Here is a 19,918-nt window from a genome sequence, read left to right as displayed (position 1 = left end):
TTCAGCAAACACATCACGGCCTAACCAACCGATGCTTTGGACGACGCAGTTTACATGAGACGCTACTTGATGAGTTCTCCGCATTATGTTTGTCCAGAGCATATATATATATATATTTCAGAGGATTTGTTTATAGTTATAGGTCTTTCTTTTATTTCTGTTAAACCATTACATTTCAAATATATATATATACGGTATGTATATATTTTCAGTCTTTTACCTCACAAAACTTTATATTATTTGCTAAAAAGATACAGCTCAAATATACATTACATAGAAAAAAATGATACCATAATATCTGTGAATTGTGACTATGGAGGTGTGGTGATTAGCCCTGTACCATGCATTCTGTCATAAGGTTCTTATTCCTTTGTGCATTTATTGTTTCTGTATTTCAGAACAAGATCCACAAGGCTACTTCAGGGCCTGTAAACATGACATGAAACAGCTGCATTGTGTTTTTTTTTTTTTTTTTTTAAACTGAGGATGATTCCTTGGAAATCTTGTTTTAAAAAATGTAAACAACATATGAATGATGAATTGGACTGAGTCCCCACCCATATTCTCACCACGTTTGATTACCTCCCTGTCAAATTCATTTTTACTGTGTAGGCAGGGTTCTGATGGGTCGAGTGAGCGAGCTCATATTATTGGCGTTGACTGAAACTTGAGGGCTGACTGTCTTTGTGGGCAGGCTGCTTGAATGTCCCATCGATTCCTCTGCTGCACGCAGGAGCAAAGTGTAGTTGATAGCGACTTCCTCAACTTTCCTCAGTAGCTGCTGCCTCTGGGATTCTGAGCGAACCCCCCTGACGAGTTTGATGAAGGTTTGAGTTAACTCGCACAGCACTTGAAAGCTGGCTGTGACCACGGCAAGCATGCGAGTTGGGCTTTTTTCGACACTCGCCACTCGCCGACATGATGCTCTGAATTCTTTGAACCGCACTGCCAGCTCCTGTTTGTACTCGGCGATCCGGGAAGGCTGTAGGCGAGCTTCACCCTCAGCTTGGGGGCTGTTAGCACACTGGCGTAGGATAGCTAATAACTCATTAGCATCCATTTGAGCATTTAAGAAACCATCAGGCAAGCTGAAAGTCTTCTCTTGCAGTGCTTGGACTCGTGCCAGACTTCCCTCCAGGGTACCACAGGCTCTAAGGTCAATTTCCTGTGTCTGTGGTTCCTCCTCTTCCTCCTCCTCTTCTTCACCACTGCAGTCCTCTGCATTGAGAACCTGGAGCGTTTTGCTTACAACAGGAAAGGTATGCGAGTCCAGTTCCATGCCTGGAAGGACCTGAAGAGGTATAGAGTACGACAGTTCGTCCTTCTCGCTGCTTTCATCTCCTGCCTCACACTTCCGGTAGCAGAAACAGAAGGAGCAGCATTTATCTTTATCATCGCTATCTTCACTGGGCAGAGTGAGTAGCACCTCCCCAGTCCCCTCTTTGCTCTCACGTACCAGTTCTTCCCCCTGAATGAAGAAAACACCCTTTTTCCCTTTCACCTCTATCTGGTGAGACTGAGTGTGGACTGGCTCGACTGGAGTGGGGAGCCTCAGTCCTGTAGCCCTCACTCTCTCCATCTCTTTCTCTAGACTCTTGGCTTTGGGCTTCACTTCAGCATATACAGGTGTGCCAATGCTGTTGTCCAGCTCTCCAATGCTGTATCGCCTTTGGAGCTTCTTGTACTGTGGAGCTCCCATGCAGTCTGTGTGAGCAGTACAGGTGGGTAAGCAGGAGCCCTGCTCTCCTCTTGGTTCACTGGACTCGAGACTGGTAGATCGTATTCGTGTGGTTTTTATCTCTAAGGTCTGAGGTCTCCTTGTGCCACCTTGGGCAGGAGGGGCTTTGGACACTACTGGAGGGGTCTTTGAGATAGTCCTCTCTCTGCCTCTCTGCTGTGTCTCCGTCACTGACCCAACTGGTGTGTCTGGTAGACGCATTCCCCTACACATCCTCTTACAGTCACAGCTACGTCTCTGCTCTCTGGAGATACCTGGGGCCTTTAAGACAGGACTGGTGCGGAGCTGGCATGCGCAAGGAGTGCCTGAGGGCACAGGTGAGGATCCTTGTGACAGAAACTCTCCCTGGGATGATTTTGGTTTCAGCAGTTCCTCTAAGAACTCCAGCTCATACTGGCGAACCTTCTGCAGTTGAGCTCTTCGCTCATCAGTTTCTCTTCTCATTCTAGCTGGAAATGTAGCTGAAAGAAGGTTTCTGAAACTCATGAAAGGGGCTGTGCGCTGAGACTTTACCTTACCATTGCTCTGTTTCTTTGAGTTTCTCGCTGGAAGGGTAGAGACCTTATCTACATTGGGGCATGAAGTTGTTGGATCATCTAAAATAGGTAGTGATTTTACAGGGCATTTCTGTGACTCTAACTGTGGTTTTACCTGGGAACTATCAGACTTACTCTCAGCTGCATCTTTTTTTTCTGATTTTACAGGCAAATGAGGAGAGTATTTGGTTTGCATTTGTGGGCTGGGTTTAGCCAAAGTAGGTTCTGCATTTTCTTTGCTGCTTGCCAACTGGAGGCCTTTGGCCTGAAGACGCTCATCATCTGTGGGGGAAGAGGACTGAAACACCACTACCTTCTGAACCTGTGGGTCTTTTAATCTTAACTGAGGTGCAGGTTCCTGCTGCACTGGGCATGTACAGAAGAGGTCATCAACTGGCAGCAGTTCTGCAGAGATTGAAGGCTTCACGGTCTCACGAGAGGCAGTCTCGGCATCTTGGCACATATTCGCAGGGGAAGTCTTAGCAGATGCATTTCTGTCCACAGGCAAGAGGATAGGTAAGGCTTTGTTATGGGGGTCTGTGTTAAGAGGTGCTATTGTTTTCCTTTTTATGAGCTCAGGAAGATTTTGTCTCACTGACTCTCCAGGATAATTTGCAAATTTTTTATCTTTGCCGACTTCACTTGTCAGAGACGACTCGGACAGTTTTGTTTTTTCTGGGGATTTTGAAGAGTGACCTGTGGTGTTTACTTTGGTGGGCTCTGTATTTGTTTTCATATCTTTTTTCTGTTCAGTAGCATCTTGATTGTCCATCTGCTCTGTCACAACACTGAGTATTGCCGAGTCTTGACTCGGGTTGACTTTAAATGGAACAGTCTTGCTGAGAATCACTTGCTTAGGTGGACAGCCAGCACGAATCTGGCCAACAGAGAAGGCCCCAGTCCCTATTGTCTTTGCAGTGCATCCAGGAATAGCCAGGGGGAAGTCACGGCGACAGAGGATACGTTCCTTGTTGATATGATGAGCCAACAGGTAGGCCTGGTTCTGGTTCTGCTTCATTGCTGACACCATCTCAGAGACATCTGTCAGTTCAGAGGAGTTTGTCTCGTGGCCTGAATCCAATGATGACTCAGGTGTAATGGCAGCTAAGACAATCAACCCTGAGGAGGAACGCAGTACAGTATACCATTATTATCAATAAACAGCAAATATTATTACCACACAAATATGAAATTCTTTTGTGTGGTAAAATTAAGTTATAGAACTAGATTGTAGTCATTATAAGTTTGTTTTTAATGCACTCACTCAGTTAACTTAATAATTATTCATTGCCAGACAACTAAATGCATGAATGTAACAAATGAACATGCAAGTGTTTATTTTTTATTGCAGATATATGTTTTTTCTTTAGAATTATGCAAGATTGCCTATAATAAATGGACTATCTCAGTTTAAAAAAATGCTATATTGCTATAAAGCTAAAGTAACATAAAGATAACACTGATTTATCATATGAGGAATTAAATTTAAGATCAATAAAAACACACAGTAATATATACAAATTACAGCCTGAATAATCTGTAATGTTAAAGGACAAAAACATATAATATTTCACTGGATTACTATTCATTCTTTGAGGTGGATGTGGGCCGTGGCATGATTTATGCTGTTGACCTGCAGTCTGGGTTGGCTGTTGAGGGTGATGGGGATAATCCTCAGAAGCTGCCAAAGCCTCTAGTGCTTGTAAGGTAGAGACCAATGCATCGTCAAGCTCCTGGGCGTGGTCCCGCACTGTTCTCGTGGCTACGTTATCTATCAGCGTCACAGGCACATCTTCCTTGGCTTGGGCCAGCTTCAGTGATGTGGCCCCTGGATTAGTGTTGGTTCGAGCTTTCTTCCCTCTTTTAGCGTCATCCTCATCTGAACTGTTGTCCCTGAACCCAGGCGGTGGGGCAGCAATAGCAGGTGGTGGTAGTTGAAGCATTTCTCCTCCACATTCTGCCTGCTCTTCCTCCTCCTCCTCTTCATTCCCTGGGGGAGGCAGAGCCATGAGGTCAACAGCACCTGCATCCCGGGAAGCACAAGCACTAGAGCAATGTTTCCCTGAGCCTCTACTGCCGGATGCCATTGATACACCCTCTGCCTTAAGCCTGGCCTTGCAGGAGTCACAGAAGTATCGTGATGTTTTCTGGGACTGACCCAGTGTCTGGGCTCGGCTTCGAAATCCTGCATTCTCCACAACTTGGCTCTCTGAAATCCCATCTATTTCCTCTGTGCTCTGCAGGGTGGGGTCAGACTTGGTGCGGGGCCGACCAGCGGGCTCTTGAGAAATGAAGTTCTCATTTATGTCAACTTCAGTCTCAACTTGAGCTTTCAGCTCCTGAAATTTATGTTGTTCTCGAAGGTGTACATGACACAGGCCTAGATGCTGAGACTCCGCAGGAACAAGGGCCCTCGAAGGCCCTGACTCCCTGTGTGAGCTTTCCCTCTCTTCTCCTCGCCGACTCCCACTTGGCAAGCTGGAGGCCCCGGACCGTGGATGAACATGGTGGGAGCTTCTGTAATCTGAGGATAGAATTGTCACAGCAGTTGAGAGTTTGAGGCATTTCATGAACTTGTGTGGGATAGAGCAGATCCAGATGGATAAGTAGAGGTGACAGCTGGTGGTCACATGGATGCTATTTGTTATTTCAGAGGTGGGTGTTGAAAGTTGAAGTTTGTTTGAGGTTGAAGGGTTAGAATCTGATGGAATGTAATGGCATGATGATCCTTGTTAAAGCTGAGCAATATATGGCAGAAAATCTGTTTTTAAAAATACATTTAAAATGTTTTCATCTACAAAAAAAAAAGACACATGGACTAAAGAAGTCGGAAAAGAAATATTGATTCCAATGTCCAGTGAGCCAGAGTGGAAGTGAAAGGATAGACAGCACAGGGCGCCATGGGATGGTAAGATTTCTGGAATGATGTCAGTCCACGTCCATGTAGAATGAACATATACAGTAATGAATGTTGCGACATATTGCCAACATACAGGTGCTGAAAGGAAATGTGAAGGCGTTATATGAATGTTTAGTCTTTCCCATTGAAATTAACTGTTTAAATAAAATGGAATTGATTTTAATGCACTCAAGATTGATTTGCTTTTTAATAAATTTTCTGATCACAGCATGTGAACAAAATATATTACTGTAAATCAAGACATCCACCTCTGACATACCTGACTTGGTCAGCTGAGACTGACCAGGAGTCCGGAAGTAGATGGTCCGCTTAGGATCTACAAACAGTTTGTAGTAGCCAGAGATGAGGCACGCAAAGTTACTGGCATCAGGCCATTCCATGAGTAGGACCAGAGGCTGCAAGAGGTGACAAGGAGAGGAATTAGGAGGCTATTTAGAGGACCGGTATTTAGTATTGCCTACTCATTTTGTTGTTGATATAAAATTTATTACACACAGTTATTTTATTTTTTGGTTCTCATATCCTGGAAAACAGACCTCAAGACCTAAAATTTTAATATGCTGAGGAGTAAACACAGATGTTCCCAAAAAGGTTGAGCGTGCCCAGATTAGATGATGATCAAGACGTGCATAAGGGCCGCTTCACGTATAGTGTGAATTTGGTGAAATTGCGCATAAAGTGCGCAAGAAGCAGGAATTGTATGCACAACGTGTAAATTCGTAGCTGCTTCCATCGTCTCGTACACCTGTTCAATTAATATAATGAACAGATGGCACAATGGCTTAGTGGTTAGCACTGTTGCCTCACAGAAAGAAGGTCTTGGGATCGCTTCCCACTCAGTCCCTCCTGTGTGGTGTTTGCATGTTCTCCCTATGTTTGTGTGGGTTCTCTTTGGGTGCACCGGCTTCCTTCCACATCCAAAGACATGCAGATTAGGTGAATTTGTAACTTTAAACTGACAGTATGCGTGCGTGAATGTGTTTGTCTATCTATTTGTGGCCCTGCGATAGACTGGTGTCTTGTCCAGGGTGTACCCTGTTGTGCAGTGAGCGCCCTGACATTGTGTGTGTGTGAGTGTGTCTGTGTGAATGGGTGAATGCTAATTTCTATCGTACTGTAAATTCATCTGAAATTTCCACTTTACAATGTGACCTCATCCGTTTGTGCATTCCAGTGGACGCCGGAGTGTGACGAGGCATTCAGGGTCCTAAAACAATTAAGGCTTTACATAAGTGTAAACTGCTTTGAGCTTCTGATGCAGATGGAAAAGCGCTATATAAATGCAGTCCATTTTGGTTCATGGCTGCTGAGATAGGCTCCAGAACCCTGTGACTCTTAGCTGGAGTAAGCAGGGATAGAAAATAAATGAATCCATCTAATGAATGCATTTACTTTGGCTTAAACTCCTGCTCCTCCATTTCCTTGAGGTGATGCTTGCTGCCTTCACCCAATGTGTTGATTTAACTGGATTAGTGTATAACCTCCAACAGGAATAAACACATTATTTTAGGGTTCACAAATGTTTGTGACCATTAAATGTTATTGATAAAAAAAAGCTACCTGACAAAGTTAGGGGAACTAAATTCAGTTTAAACTAATTTGTCCACAAATGGCTTTCAAAGTTGTCTGAAAAGCTCATCCAAATTAGCTGTTAGATGATGAGCTGAACAGTGCCCACCACTGCACATCTCACTGACATCAGTCATGTGTCATGTGTTTGATACCTTGGCCTCATGGATTGTCATCTCCACCCGAGCCACTCCTTGACTCTCTCGGTACAGCTGGATCTTTGCGACCCTGCTGAACTCAGCCAGGACTGTGGTGAGGTTGTTTTTCAGGTCAATCACATGACTAATGCCATGTCGAGGACCCACCAGGAGTGTTGTAGCAGACTGCTTGTCATCCTGTAAAAGAACACGGGAGAAGAAAAAATATATATGTATGAAAAATTACACAAGAAAGCTCACATAATGTGTGATACGTCTCAAAATAAAACTGCTGTTTTTACAATTCCATAAAGGTTAGTTGCTGGTCATTTTTGAATAATAACATCATGTAAATATGCAGGAAAATAGATAAAAATAGAATTATAAAATGTCACATAGGCATTCCTGGACATGGAAATTTGAAAGGTATTTACCAGCCCAACAGTGTGGAACAGTATTCCACCAAAGGGTGGAAGGTCATTGAGTACACGCATATACTGCAGCTTCCCTTGAAGAGGAGGCACCTGTCAACAGAATGGTAAATAAGAAACCCTCATCTTTGGAACAGTGATCTTCTCTTATACTCCAAATGTCCTGCTGGGGGCGCTGCTGAGCCACAGATGTTTGTCTTATTGCAACAGTCACATCCATAAAGATGAAAAGTTTAAGAAAATTGGATCATCATGCAGAATATGAGCTGCAGAGTATCTTTCAATATTTAAATATCATTTTTTAAAAATGAGGATATAACAAATGGTCTTTTAAAAATGCAGTGTTATGAAATGGTGACAAAAACTGTGGCGCTGAAGGCAAGACAACAAATATAATGCTAAAATGCCCTCGGCTGTATTGAGCATTGTGTTCTTTATAGCTTGCAGTTGTTTAATTAATTATTAATATCCTTAAGTACAATTTGTACATGTTCTTTAAATCCCTAAATCAATCAATCAATCAATCAAAAACAATGTTTATGTTTTAACAGTGTCTGCAGGAGGCCTTGCATGTGCGTAAACATGAGATTTTGACAAGAGCAGAAGTTGTGCAAATCAAGGAATATTTGTAGATCACCCTCTGTGCATTTGCAGGTATTAATGAGACAAATTGGACTCCATAGAAAATTAGCTTGAGTTAGCGGAAGTTAGCGTGCATGCTAAGGCCACAAAATCTCTTGTAAATTACTCCATAGGTGTTATCGGGTTACAGTTTTACAGTTTTAGAATTGTTTATGTCTTGTTAGCTTTTTCATAATATATGACAAAGAAGATGTATTTACACACAAACAAAACTGAGTTTTGCAACTAGTTACCAGCCTGTGATGTCACCATGCTAATGTCCACAAAATGTAAATAAGTTCAGAGGTGTTATTAGGTTCCAAAAACGGTATTTTCAGTTTTAGAAGTTTTTATTTCTTGCTAGCTTTTACACAATATATGAGAGACATGTATATAAACACGCAAAATGAAATGTTTAAGGAGAGACCAGCCACTGAACTCATGATGCAGCTCTACTCTGATTGGCTGTCACCCCCACAACTCAAATACAAAACGGAACAGATTGAAACAGAATGTGACTTTTTAACCTCTTAAAATACCTCTTAAGATACGTCAAAGTTAGCCATCTTTGAACTTGTCCAAGGTCTGTGTCACAAGAATGTTTCCTGTGAATTTGAAGACTGTTGGCAGTAACTGGTCTGGACTTATGCTGAACACAGACAGACGGATGGACGGACGCAAAGCCTTTGCAATATCTGATGGCCATATTTGATGTGCTCAGGTAAAAATTGGCAAAAGACTGAATAATAAATATTTCAAGCTGTGAAAATACTTCCAATGAGCAATTATGTTTGAGATGTTTTAACAGGTGTTCGGTGTTCTGATGTTCAGTGTCTGTTTGTCTGAATAAATTCATTCATTCATTCATTCATTCATTCATTCAGGTGGCACCTTGTTTCCTGATGGTGGTGGATGTTGGTAGGTCTTCAACAACTGAGACAAGGTCTTACACACATTCTTCTCCTTGACTGTTGGAAGCATAGTGAGGGGAAGAAAAGGCTCGAGACCCCACTCCTTTCTGCAATGGAAATGAAACAAAGCAGATATGCAGAAAATGACCACAAAACACAAAGAAATTACATGTTTGTCTTTTGTGACAAACATGTTACCACTAGACCATCACCTAGGGGAGGTGATGGTCTAGAGGTTAAGGCATTGGGCTTGAGACCAGAGGATTCCTGGTTCCCAGCCTGACCGGAAAATCACTGAGGGCCCTCGGGCAAGGTCCTTAATCCCCTACTTCCTCCTGGTGTGTAGTGAGCACCTTGTACGGCAGTGCCCTGACATCGGGGTGAATGTGAGGCATTATTGTAAAGCACTTTGAGTGTCTGATGCAGATGGAAAAGTGCTATATAAATTTACCATTTACCATTCATGTCACAACTGGCAGGACAAATGACTTTCTTTTGTATCCACAGAAGAGTCACATTCTACAGTAGAGATGCGTTGATTGCTGACATATCCTCGGACACTGCGGATAATCCACAGGTTGGGTTGACCAAGTAATAAAATTGAACATTAGGATTAATTGTGGGTGAGGTGCGGGTGGATGGAATAAATCATTAATACACTCAACAAAAATATAAACGCAACACTTTTGGTTTTGCTCCCATTTTGTATGAGATGAACTCAATGATCTAAAACTTTTTCCACATACACAATATCACCATTTCCCTCAAATATTGTTCACAAACCAGTCTAAATCTGTGATAGTGAGCACTTCTCCTTTGCTGAGATAATCCATCCCACCTCACAGGTGTGCCATATCAAGATGCTGATTAGACACCATGATTAGTGCACAGGTGTGCCTTAGACTGCCCACAATAAAAGGCCACTCTGAAAGGTGCAGTTTTGTTTTATTGGGGGGGGAATACCAGTCAGTATCTGGTGTGCCCACCATTTGCCTCATGCAGTGCAAAACATCTCCTTCGCATAGAGTTGATCAGGTTGTCAGTTGTGGCCTGTGGAATGTTGGTACACTCCTCTTCAATGGTTGTGCGAAGTTGCTGGATATTGGCAGGAACTGGTACACGCTGGCGTATACGCCGGTCCAGAGCATCCCAAACATGCTCAATGGGCGACATGTCCGGTGAGTATGCCGGCCATGCAAGAACTGGGACATTTTCAGCTTCCAAGAATTGTGTACAGATCCTTGCAACATGGGGCTGTGCATTATCCTGCTGCAACATGAGGTGATGTTCTTGGATGTTGGCACAACAATGGGCCTCAGGATCTCGTCACGGTATCTCTGTGCATTCAAAATGTCATCAATAAAATGCACCTGTGTTCTTCGTCCATAACTTAGGAGCTTCTAAACAACTCTCAAATTCGGGCAGTTTGTTGTATTTCCACGTTCACTTACCAGCCTTCCACGAGTCTTGTTCGGGTTCGGGTAGTAGGTTGGATTTGGAGGGCTCTCTGTTGGGACTGTTTACACAGAGACTGCTACCTGCTGCTTTGGACTTGAACTAACAGTCTTTTTCAAGACTTTTTTACTTTTTTTTACTTTTTTACTTTTTAATTTTTTTTAACTTTTTACTGTGCTCCAACGCCTAAGGAAGACCTCTAACGGTCGAAACATCGCGACGGAGCACTTTTATCAGCTAACTTTTATTAGCGTTGGCAGGCTAACTAGCTTGCTAACGCTTTCATTTTTATTTTTTTTTATTTTTATTTTATTTTAGCACCGTTGTCGTGCGTTGCCTGTGCTGCTTCATGGCCTGTTTGGTGCCTTGATTGGGGCACTCCTTCTGCTGAATCACCTTTGGATTATTTGCACATTATTTACTTTGTGTGTTTTTGGGAATCCGCTAGCTTAGCGTAGCTACTAGCTCTTAGCCGATTTAGCATGGCGGCTTCTCCTGTCTCTCCCGCACTTTTCTGCTCTGGGTGTGAAATGTTTAGTTATTCCTCGGCCTCCTTTAGCAGTAACGGTACTTGTAATAAGTGCAGCTTATTCGTAGCTTTGGAGGCCAGGCTGGGCGAAGTGGAGGCTCGGCTCCGCACCGTGGAAAATTCTACAGCTAGCCAGGCCCCTGTAGTCGGTGCGGACCAAGGTAGCTTAGCTGCCATTAGTTCCCCCCTGGCAGACCCCGGGCAGTCGGGAAAGCAGGCTGACTGGGTGACTGTGAGGAGGAAGCGTAGCCCTAAACAGAAGCCCCGTGTACACCGTCAACCCGTTCACATCTCTAACCGTTTTTCCCCACTCGACGACACACCCGCCGAGGATCAAACTCTGGTTATTGGCGACTCTGTTTTGAGAAATGTGAAGTTAGCGACACCAGCAACCATTGTCAATTGTCTTCCGGGGGCCAGAGCAGGCGACATCGAAGGACATTTGAAATTGCTGGCTAAGGCTAGGCGTAAATTTGGTAAGATTGTAATTCACGTCGGCAGTAATGACACTCGGTTACGCCAATCGGAGGTCACTAAAATTAACATTAAATCGGTGTGTAACTTTGCAAAAACAATGTCGGACTCTGTTGTTTTCTCTGGGCCCCTCCCCAATCAGACCGGGAGTGACATGTTTAGCCGCATGTTCTCCTTGAATTGCTGGCTGTCTGAGTGGTGTCCAAAAAATGAGGTGGGCTTCACTGATAATTGGCAAAGCTTCTGGGGAAAACCTGGTCTTGTTAGGAGAGACGGCATCCATCCCACTTTGGAGGGAGCAGCTCTCATTTCTAGAAATCTGGCCAATTTTTTTGGATCCTCCAAACTGTGACTGTCTAGCGTTGGGACCAGGAGGCAGAGCTGTGGTCTTATACACCTCTCTGCAGCTTCTCTCCCCCTGCCATCCCCTTATTACCCCATCCCCGTAGAGACGGTGCCTGCTCCCAGACCACCAATAACTAGCAAAAATCTATTTAAGCATAAAAATTCAAAAAGAAAAAATAATATAGCACCTTCAATTGCACCACAGACTAAAACAGTTAAATGTGGTCTATTAAACATTAGGTCTCTTTCTTCTAAGTCCCTGTTGGTAAATGATATAATAATTGATCAACGTATTGATTTATTCTGCCTAACAGAAACTTGGTTACAGCAGGATGAATATGTTAGTTTAAATGAGTCAACACCCCCGAGTCACACTAACTGTCAGAATGCTCGTAGCACGGGCCGGGGCGGAGGATTAGCAGCAATCTTCCATTCCAGCTTATTAATTAATCAAAAACCTAGACAGAGCTTTAATTCATTTGAAAGCTTGTCTCTTAGTCTTGTCCATCCAAATTGGAAGTCCCAAAAACCAGTTTTATTTGTTATTATCTATCGTCCACCTGGTCGTTACTGTGAGTTTCTCTGTGAATTTTCAGACCTTTTGTCTGACTTAGTGCTTAGCTCAGATAAGATAATTATAGTGGGCGATTTTAACATCCACACAGATGCTGAGAATGACAGCCTCAACACTGCATTTAATCTATTATTAGACTCTATCGGCTTTGCTCAAAAAGTAAATGAGTCCACCCACCACTTTAATCATATTTTAGATCTTGTTCTGACTTATGGTATGGAAATAGAAGACTTAACAGTATTCCCTGAAACTCATACTCATAACCATCCCAAAGATGTATCGTTATCTTTGGCTGCTTTCAGTGATGCCGGTATTTGGTTAGACTCTTTCTCTCCGATTGTTCTGCCTGAGTTATTTTCATTAGTTACTTCATCCAAACCATCAACATGCTTATTAGACCCCATTCCTGCCAGGCTGCTCAAGGAAGTCCTACCATTATTTAATGCTTCAATCTTAAATATGATCAATCTATCTTTGTTAGTTGGTTATGTACCACAGGCCTTTAAGGTGGCAGTAATTAAACCATTACTTAAAAAGCCATCACTTGACCCAGCTATCTTAGCTAATTATAGGCCAATCTCCAACCTTCCTTTTCTCTCAAAGATTCTTGAGAGGGTAGTTGTAAAACAGCTAACTGATCACCTGCAGAGGAATGGTCTATTTGAAGAGTTTCAGTCAGGTTTTAGAATTCATCATAGTACAGAAACAGCATTAGTGAAGGTTACAAATGATCTTCTTATGGCTTCGGACAGTGGACTTATCTCTGTGCTTGTTCTGTTGGACCTCAGTGCTGCTTTTGATACTGTTGACCATAAAATTTTATTACAGAGATTAGAGCATGTCATAGGTATTAAAGGCATTGCGCTGCGGTGGTTTGAATCATATTTGTCTAATAGATTACAGTTTGTTCATGTAAATGGGGAATCTTCTTCACAGACTAAAGTTAATTATGGAGTTCCACAAGGTTCTGTGCTAGGACCAATTTTATTCACTTTATACATGCTTCCCTTGGGCAGTATTATTAGACGGTATTGCTTAAATTTTCATTGTTACGCAGATGATACCCAGCTTTATCTATCCATGAAGCCAGAGGATACACACCAATTAGCTAAACTGCAGGATTGTCTTACAGACATAAAGACATGGATGACCTCTAATTTCCTGCTTTTAAACTCAGATAAAACTGAAGTTATTGTACTTGGCCCCACAAATCTTAGAAGCATGGTGTCTAACCAGATCGTTACTCTGGATGGCATTTCCCTGATCTCTAGTAATACTGTGAGAAATCTTGGAGTTATTTTTGATCAGGATATGTCATTCAAAGCGCATATTAAACAAATATGTAGGACTGCCTTTTTGCATTTATGCAATATTTCTAAAATCAGAAAGGTCTTGTCTCAGAGTGATGCTGAAAAACTAATTCATGCATTTATTTCCTCTAGGCTGGACTATTGTAATTCATTATTATCAGGTTGTCCTAAAAGTTCCCTGAAAAGCCTTCAGTTGGTTCAGAATGCTGCAGCTAGAGTACTGACGGGGACTAGCAGGAGAGAGCATATCTCACCCGTGTTGGCCTCTCTTCATTGGCTTCCTGTTAATTCTAGAATAGAATTTAAAATTCTTCTTCTTACTTATAAGGTTTTGAATAATCAGGTCCCATCTTATCTTAGGGACCTCGTAGTACCATATTACCCCATTAGAGCGCTTCGCTCTCAGACTGCGGGCTTACTTGTGGTTCCTAGGGTTTGTAAGAGTAGAATGGGAGGCAGAGCCTTCAGCTTTCAGGCTCCTCTCCTGTGGAACCAGCTCCCAATTCAGATCAGGGAGACAGATACCCTCTCTACTTTTAAGATTAGGCTTAAAACTTTCCTTTTCGCTAAGGCTTATAGTTAGGGCTGGATCGGGTGACCCTGGACCATCCCTTGGTTATGTTGCTTTAGACGTAGACTGTGGGGGGTTCCCATGATGCACTGTTTCTTTCTCTTTTTGCTCCGTATGCATCACTCTGCATTTAATCATTAGTGATCGATCTCTGCCCCCCTTCTCGGCATGTCTTTTTCCTGGTTCTTTCCCTCAGCCCCAACCAGTCTCAGCAGAAGACTGCCCCTCCCTGAGCCTGGTTCTGCTGGAGGTTTCTTCCTGTTAAAAGGGAGTTTTTCCTTCCCACTGTGGCCAAGTGCTTGCTCATAGGGGGTCGTTTTGACCATTGGGGTCTTTACGTAATTATTGTATGGCCTTGCCTTACAATATAAAGCGCCTTGGGGCAACTGTTTGTTGTGATTTGGCGCTATGTAAATAAAATTGATTGATTGATTGATATCATTGATCCTCTCATCTGTACTCTACGGTCACTTTATGAAAGTAAAGTGTCTGTGTTCTCATGACAAGAAGATCAAAATGAATTGCTTGATTGACATTTTGAAGAATCAATGAGCAGTAGATGCTTTTGTGTCATAGTGAATTAATTAATTTGAGTGTTTTTGTTTTAAATTGTTTCATATTAGTAATTTACAGTACTAACCTTATTAGTAAGCGTTAATGTCAAGGACAACAACTCATTGGTGCAGATCCATTAACTCACCAGAAAACCTCTTACTTTCTAAATATCAGTGCACCAAGGATCAGGATTCTTAAAGAGGATGACAGACAACAATCTGGCTGTTATGCCCAAGACATGCTGCTAATAATTAAGCCAATAAATACAACCCTTTCGCGCCTTGCACCCGACTTTGCAATGAGATTATGCACCCTTAAAACAGCAAAGTTGAGTTGAACACTCCTCAAATGCACTTATGCTGGATGGCAGCCACCCAGGCAGACATCAGGTCCATCCCTATGTTTCTAAAATAACCATACGAGGTCTGTTAGAAAACTATCCGACCTTTTTATTTTTTGCAAAAACTATATGGATTTGAATCATGTGCGCTTGCATCAGCCAAGCTTGAACCTTTGTGCGCATGCATGAGTTTTTTCACGCCTGTCGGTTGCATCATTCGCCTGTGAGCACACTTTGAGTGAGCAGTGGTCCAACCCCCTCATCGGATTTTCATTGCGAGGAAAATATCTGAATGATTTGGAGCTTTGCTGCATCAAATTTTTCCAGAAACTGTGAGAGACAGCCAGGTGGAAACCATTCGGAAGATTCAGACGGCTTTCAGGGACGATTCTATGGGGATCACACAGATTAAGGCACGTTACAACCGGTTTAAAGACGGCGCACAATGGCGGAGGGCGCGCCGCACTCCGAGCGGCGATCGACAGGCTGAAACGACCAGATCATTTCCAAAGTGAACGCTGTGTTGATCCGGGACGTCGTCTGACTACTACAGAAATGGCAGAAGAGGTGGACATACCACTTTTTCGGCACATTCCACTGTTACAGGAGCTTTTGTCATGGAAAGAGGAGCAGAGGAATTCGCCACGGAGCCGCTAATGGCGTGGGACAAAAGCACCTCCGTGTTGGTCTCACAGGACATGTTGTAACATGCCCAGCTCTTGCACCATTCGGAAGATTCAGATGGCTTTCGGTGGCTTTTCAGCTGTGTGACTATCCGAGAAATTGTGGACGAGCTGGACATGCCACAACATGTCCTGTGAGGCTTCATTATGGCGTTGCTTTTTGTTCTCCATTAGCGGCTCCGTCCCGACGCGTGAATTCCTCCGCACGTCTTTTCATGACAAAAACTCCTGTAACAGTGGAATGTGCCAAAAAAGTGGTATGTCCACCTCTTCTGCCATTTCTGTAGTAGTCAGACGACATCCCGGATCAACACAGCGTTCAGTTTGGAAATGATCTGGTCGTTTCAGCCTGTCGATCGCCGCTCGGATCACGGCGCGCCCTCCGCCATTGTGCGCCGTCTTTAAACCGGTTGTAACACTCCTTAATCTGTGTGATCCCCGTAGAATCGTCCCTGAAAGCTGTCTGAATCTTCCGAATGGTTTCCACCTGGCTGTCTCTCGCAGTTTCTGGAAAAATTTGATGCAGCAAAGCTCCAAATCGTTCAGACATTTTCCTTACAATGAAAATCCGACGAGGGGGGAGGACCACTGCTCACTCAAAGCATCCTCACAGGCTAATGATGCAACCGACAGGCATGAAAAAACTCACGCAAGCGCACGAAGGTTCAAACTTGGCTGATGCAAGCGCACATGATTCAAATGCATATAGTTTTTGCAAAAAATGAAAAGGTCGGATAGTTTTCTAACAGACCTCGTGTATTTGTCACAGCCAAGTGAAATGTGGTTGCCCCCTTGGTCTTGTCCAGCCACTGGGGTCTTCAACACACAGGCACCTGCGTGTTGGATCATGGACAGAGAAATGCACCACATGGCTAAAATGTCAATTCTGATACTCCCTCTCTATGCAAGGGAAACTCATCTTAGTCTAAGTAACTGTTTATTTGATACAAAGTCTTTCCAGCAGACCTTCGCCACACACAGATACACTTCTGAGGGTTGAGTCCAGGAAGACATGAAAAGCCTGTATCCTTAGTCTTGATCCAGAACAACTGTAAACCCAAACACTCCGATTCCTTAATTATTGTCAATGAGGTAAAAAAAACGCAACATTGGCTATTGTTATTATTATTATTTTCTGTTAAGAACCTTTGTTTTGTGGACTTACTCTACATGCTTCAGAGAGATCTTCTGATTGGGCCGTGCAGAGGACACAGTGATGTAGATGTGCAGAGCAGCCAGTCTTATTGTGACGTCAGATTTCCAGTCCATGCCAAAACGCTCTTTGATGACATCATTGCGACTCTGTGGGGACGTGAAGAAATGTTTGTTGCTTGTGTGCTGTTGTATGGGTTTTTTTTCCCGCTTTTGAGGTTGAAAGTCAGGGACAAATTCAAGATTAATTCATTGATATCCAGCTGATGTGTAAAGGTTTTTTGAACAACCTGAGGAGGCATTACCATATTTTCCAGAGTACAAGTCATGGTTTTTAATTTACTTTGGGAGGTCTTGTTAGTTACATTCTGAAGCAACTGATATATGAACAAATCCTGCATTGTCTATGGACACAAGATGGCACTGTAACAAGCTGCTCCTTTAAGCTGGGCAGACACTGTACGATATTTTCAATCGTTGTATTTGGCTCCAGCTCAAACTGTGACAAAACCGCAGGGTGTAAAAGTTCAGAGCGCACGATTTATGTTCTCACACTGTACGGCCCGAAGCTCTGATGCAATTTGACTGCTCACATTGTACGTTCAAAAACCACACGTCGGACTCGTGTTTCTGTAAGCAAAACATAAACAGAAGCTTTTTTTTTTACTTTTTCTTTTTTTTTTCAAACTTTATTTACATTTCTTATTTTTACAAAAACTCTTGATGGGAGACATCAAAGTTAAAAAAAAAATACAAGACTTTAAATGAGTTGAAGAATAATGGGGAAAAAGAAATACAAGCTGCTCCAAAGAGATGAACAGTGTTTATGCTCTCTCCGGTGTTTGCACATGCACAGTGTGAGAGATGCTTGTAGCGCTACTTCAACAGCGCGGAACCCCACGACGGCCAACCAGAGTATCAAACAGGTTTTATTTTCATCCAACCATACGATTGCCTATCAGGAGGTGGTCGTGAGAGGTTAAATGCAGCTCGTTACTCCATGCATACTACACGATGCAGGACGCGCGATTAAGCTGAAACTCTGTGGGATCCAAAACATTCTCGCCTGAGTGAAAAATCGGCTGAAAAAGGGACAAAACTCGCACAGTGTAAGCCCAGCTTTATACTGAACAAGGTTTTGACACTCGGAAGCAGAACAAACTCTGAATGAGAAAACCATTCTTTATCTCAGAGAACAAGCAAATTTAAGAAATCATGCTCTCAAACTGAAAGTCAGCTCTGTAACAAAAAGGTGGAATGTAACTTTTTTTTTTACTACTTGGAACAACACTTGCTTGGACTATGTGAGACAACAAGAACAGCAATGGCAAGTCAGCTACAAGTTAAGTCTATTATATTTTACAAATCTCTTTTTGCATAAGTTAATAATGTGACGAGTTTTCACATGTACCACCACATGATCAGTAGCCACAAGAAGCAGTTTTCTTGCATTTTATGCCTCGTACAATATCACCAATTAGATCATTTGCATCTCCTCCCTAACACAGTGTTTGCATTATAAATAAATAATATGTTCAAATGCTTAATTACATTGCATGTTTACCTCACTTATGATCATCTGTTCAGTGGGCACAAGAAGCAGTTTACTTATTTGCTTTTGTGCCTCGTACAGTCACATTATTGAGCTCATTAGCTTCTGCTCGCTAACAAGGTGTTTGCGTTAAAAATAAATAACAATGCCAATAAAATAATTTTTCTTCTTGTTGCATTAAGTCGTAGCACCAAAAATAAATGCGACTTATAGACTATTGTAACTTATTAGTTTTTCCTGTTCATGCCACTTTTTTGGACTGATATAACTAATACTCTGGTGTAACGTATCGTCTGGAAAATATAATATTTCATTACATCTTTATTGATCACCTGTAGAATGGCTACTACACATCAAAAACAGCCAAACTAATGGAAACATTAAATTAAACCAATGAGAGCTTCTAATCTTTATAGCTTCGACTTTGCGCTCCCTGTGTTTTCAGAAAGACATTGCATTTAATTCAGTGATTTACCTGTATGTAGAGGTACTCAAAAGCTGCAGGGTCCCTTCTCAGCAGGTCTGCAGGATCTTTGGGGAAGAAGCAGATACGGAACAGACACTTCATCCCTTGGAAATAAGTTCTATGCACCACCTGTGGAAATATAACAACTTCAGCTTGATAACATAGACATCTTGGCACTGCTCACAAACATATTTGTGCCTGTTTTCTAGAGTTTAATTTCTTACATGTGTCAGAGGCTGGCTCTCCTGCAACAACTGCAACTTCTGATTCTGGTCCAGACCACCTGCCTCCAGCACCAAGGCAAAGTGCTCGATGTAGCGCAGTGACAGGCGGTCCTGCAGGGAGGAGATCACATCCTGATGGGAAAGAAATGCAACAGAATTCAGATTTTAATCGCTTTTATACAGTTGGAATACATTTTTGTGTGCTGTGGTTAACTATACCAGGAGGAGCATGTATATTTGTGTTTATTCTACCCAGTAAATTACAACCCCAATTCCAATGAAGTTGAGATGTGTAAAATGTAAATAAAAACAGAATACGATGATTTGCAAATCCTCTTCAACCTATATTCAACTGAATACACTACAAAGACAAGATATTTAATGTTCAAACTGATAAACTTTATTGTTTTTGTGCAAATATTTGCTCATTTTGAAATGGATGCCTGCAACATGTTTCAAAAAAGCTGGGACAGTGGTATGTTTACCACTGTGTTACATCACCTTTCCTTCTAACAACACTCAATATTTTTACAGTGTTTGATTTTTAACAAGTAGGTTGCTTTCTTCAAACAGAGATCTTGGTTCACATCTTGTGGTTGCTACTCATGAAAATGATAAAATTCAGGTCTAGCCACCCCCTCCCCCTGCCCAATAGCCTTTACTGCTGCCACTTATGTCAAGTGTAGGCTCATGTATGTATGTTAGCAAGGTAACATATTTATATGCCCCTTTAAATGCATGTATAAAAAATACAATAAAAATTGAAATTCAGTTTTAAAAAAAGCAATGTGAAACGTGCTTGTTCTTCTAAAAACAGCTTTTTTT

At 42.4% G+C, this 19,918-nt stretch overlaps 1 protein-coding gene across 5 annotated transcripts in view; it reads right to left on the bottom strand.

Moving 5' to 3' along the window:
- Positions 1–320: 320 nt before the first annotated feature.
- frmpd3 (FERM and PDZ domain containing 3) overlaps positions 321–19,918 on the bottom strand; it is a 222,631-nt gene continuing 203,033 nt past the window's right edge. For 2 of the 5 annotated variants that reach the window (XM_034181306.1, XM_034181308.1), the window contains 9 exons: positions 19,094–19,225; positions 18,879–18,998; positions 16,865–17,001; positions 8,844–8,970; positions 7,335–7,424; positions 6,919–7,098; positions 5,454–5,589; positions 3,857–4,798; positions 321–3,393 (listed from right to left, as the gene is read on the bottom strand). In XM_034181306.1, the coding sequence (XP_034037197.1) occupies positions 602–3,393; positions 3,857–4,798; positions 5,454–5,589; positions 6,919–7,098; positions 7,335–7,424; positions 8,844–8,970; positions 16,865–17,001; positions 18,879–18,998; positions 19,094–19,225 (4,656 nt within the window). In that variant the 3' untranslated portion in view covers positions 321–601. Of the gene's footprint in view, positions 3,394–3,856; positions 4,799–5,453; positions 5,590–6,918; positions 7,101–7,334; positions 7,425–7,457; positions 7,679–8,843; positions 8,971–16,864; positions 17,002–18,878; positions 18,999–19,093; positions 19,226–19,918 lie in introns of those variants that run through there. The other 3 variants (XM_034181307.1, XM_034181309.1, XM_034181310.1) reach the window with 3 other exon arrangements.

This window comes from Thalassophryne amazonica, chromosome 11 (assembly GCF_902500255.1).
Source record: "Thalassophryne amazonica chromosome 11, fThaAma1.1, whole genome shotgun sequence".
NCBI lineage: Eukaryota > Metazoa > Chordata > Actinopteri > Batrachoidiformes > Batrachoididae > Thalassophryne > Thalassophryne amazonica.
This window is presented reverse-complemented; position numbering and strand designations above follow the sequence as displayed.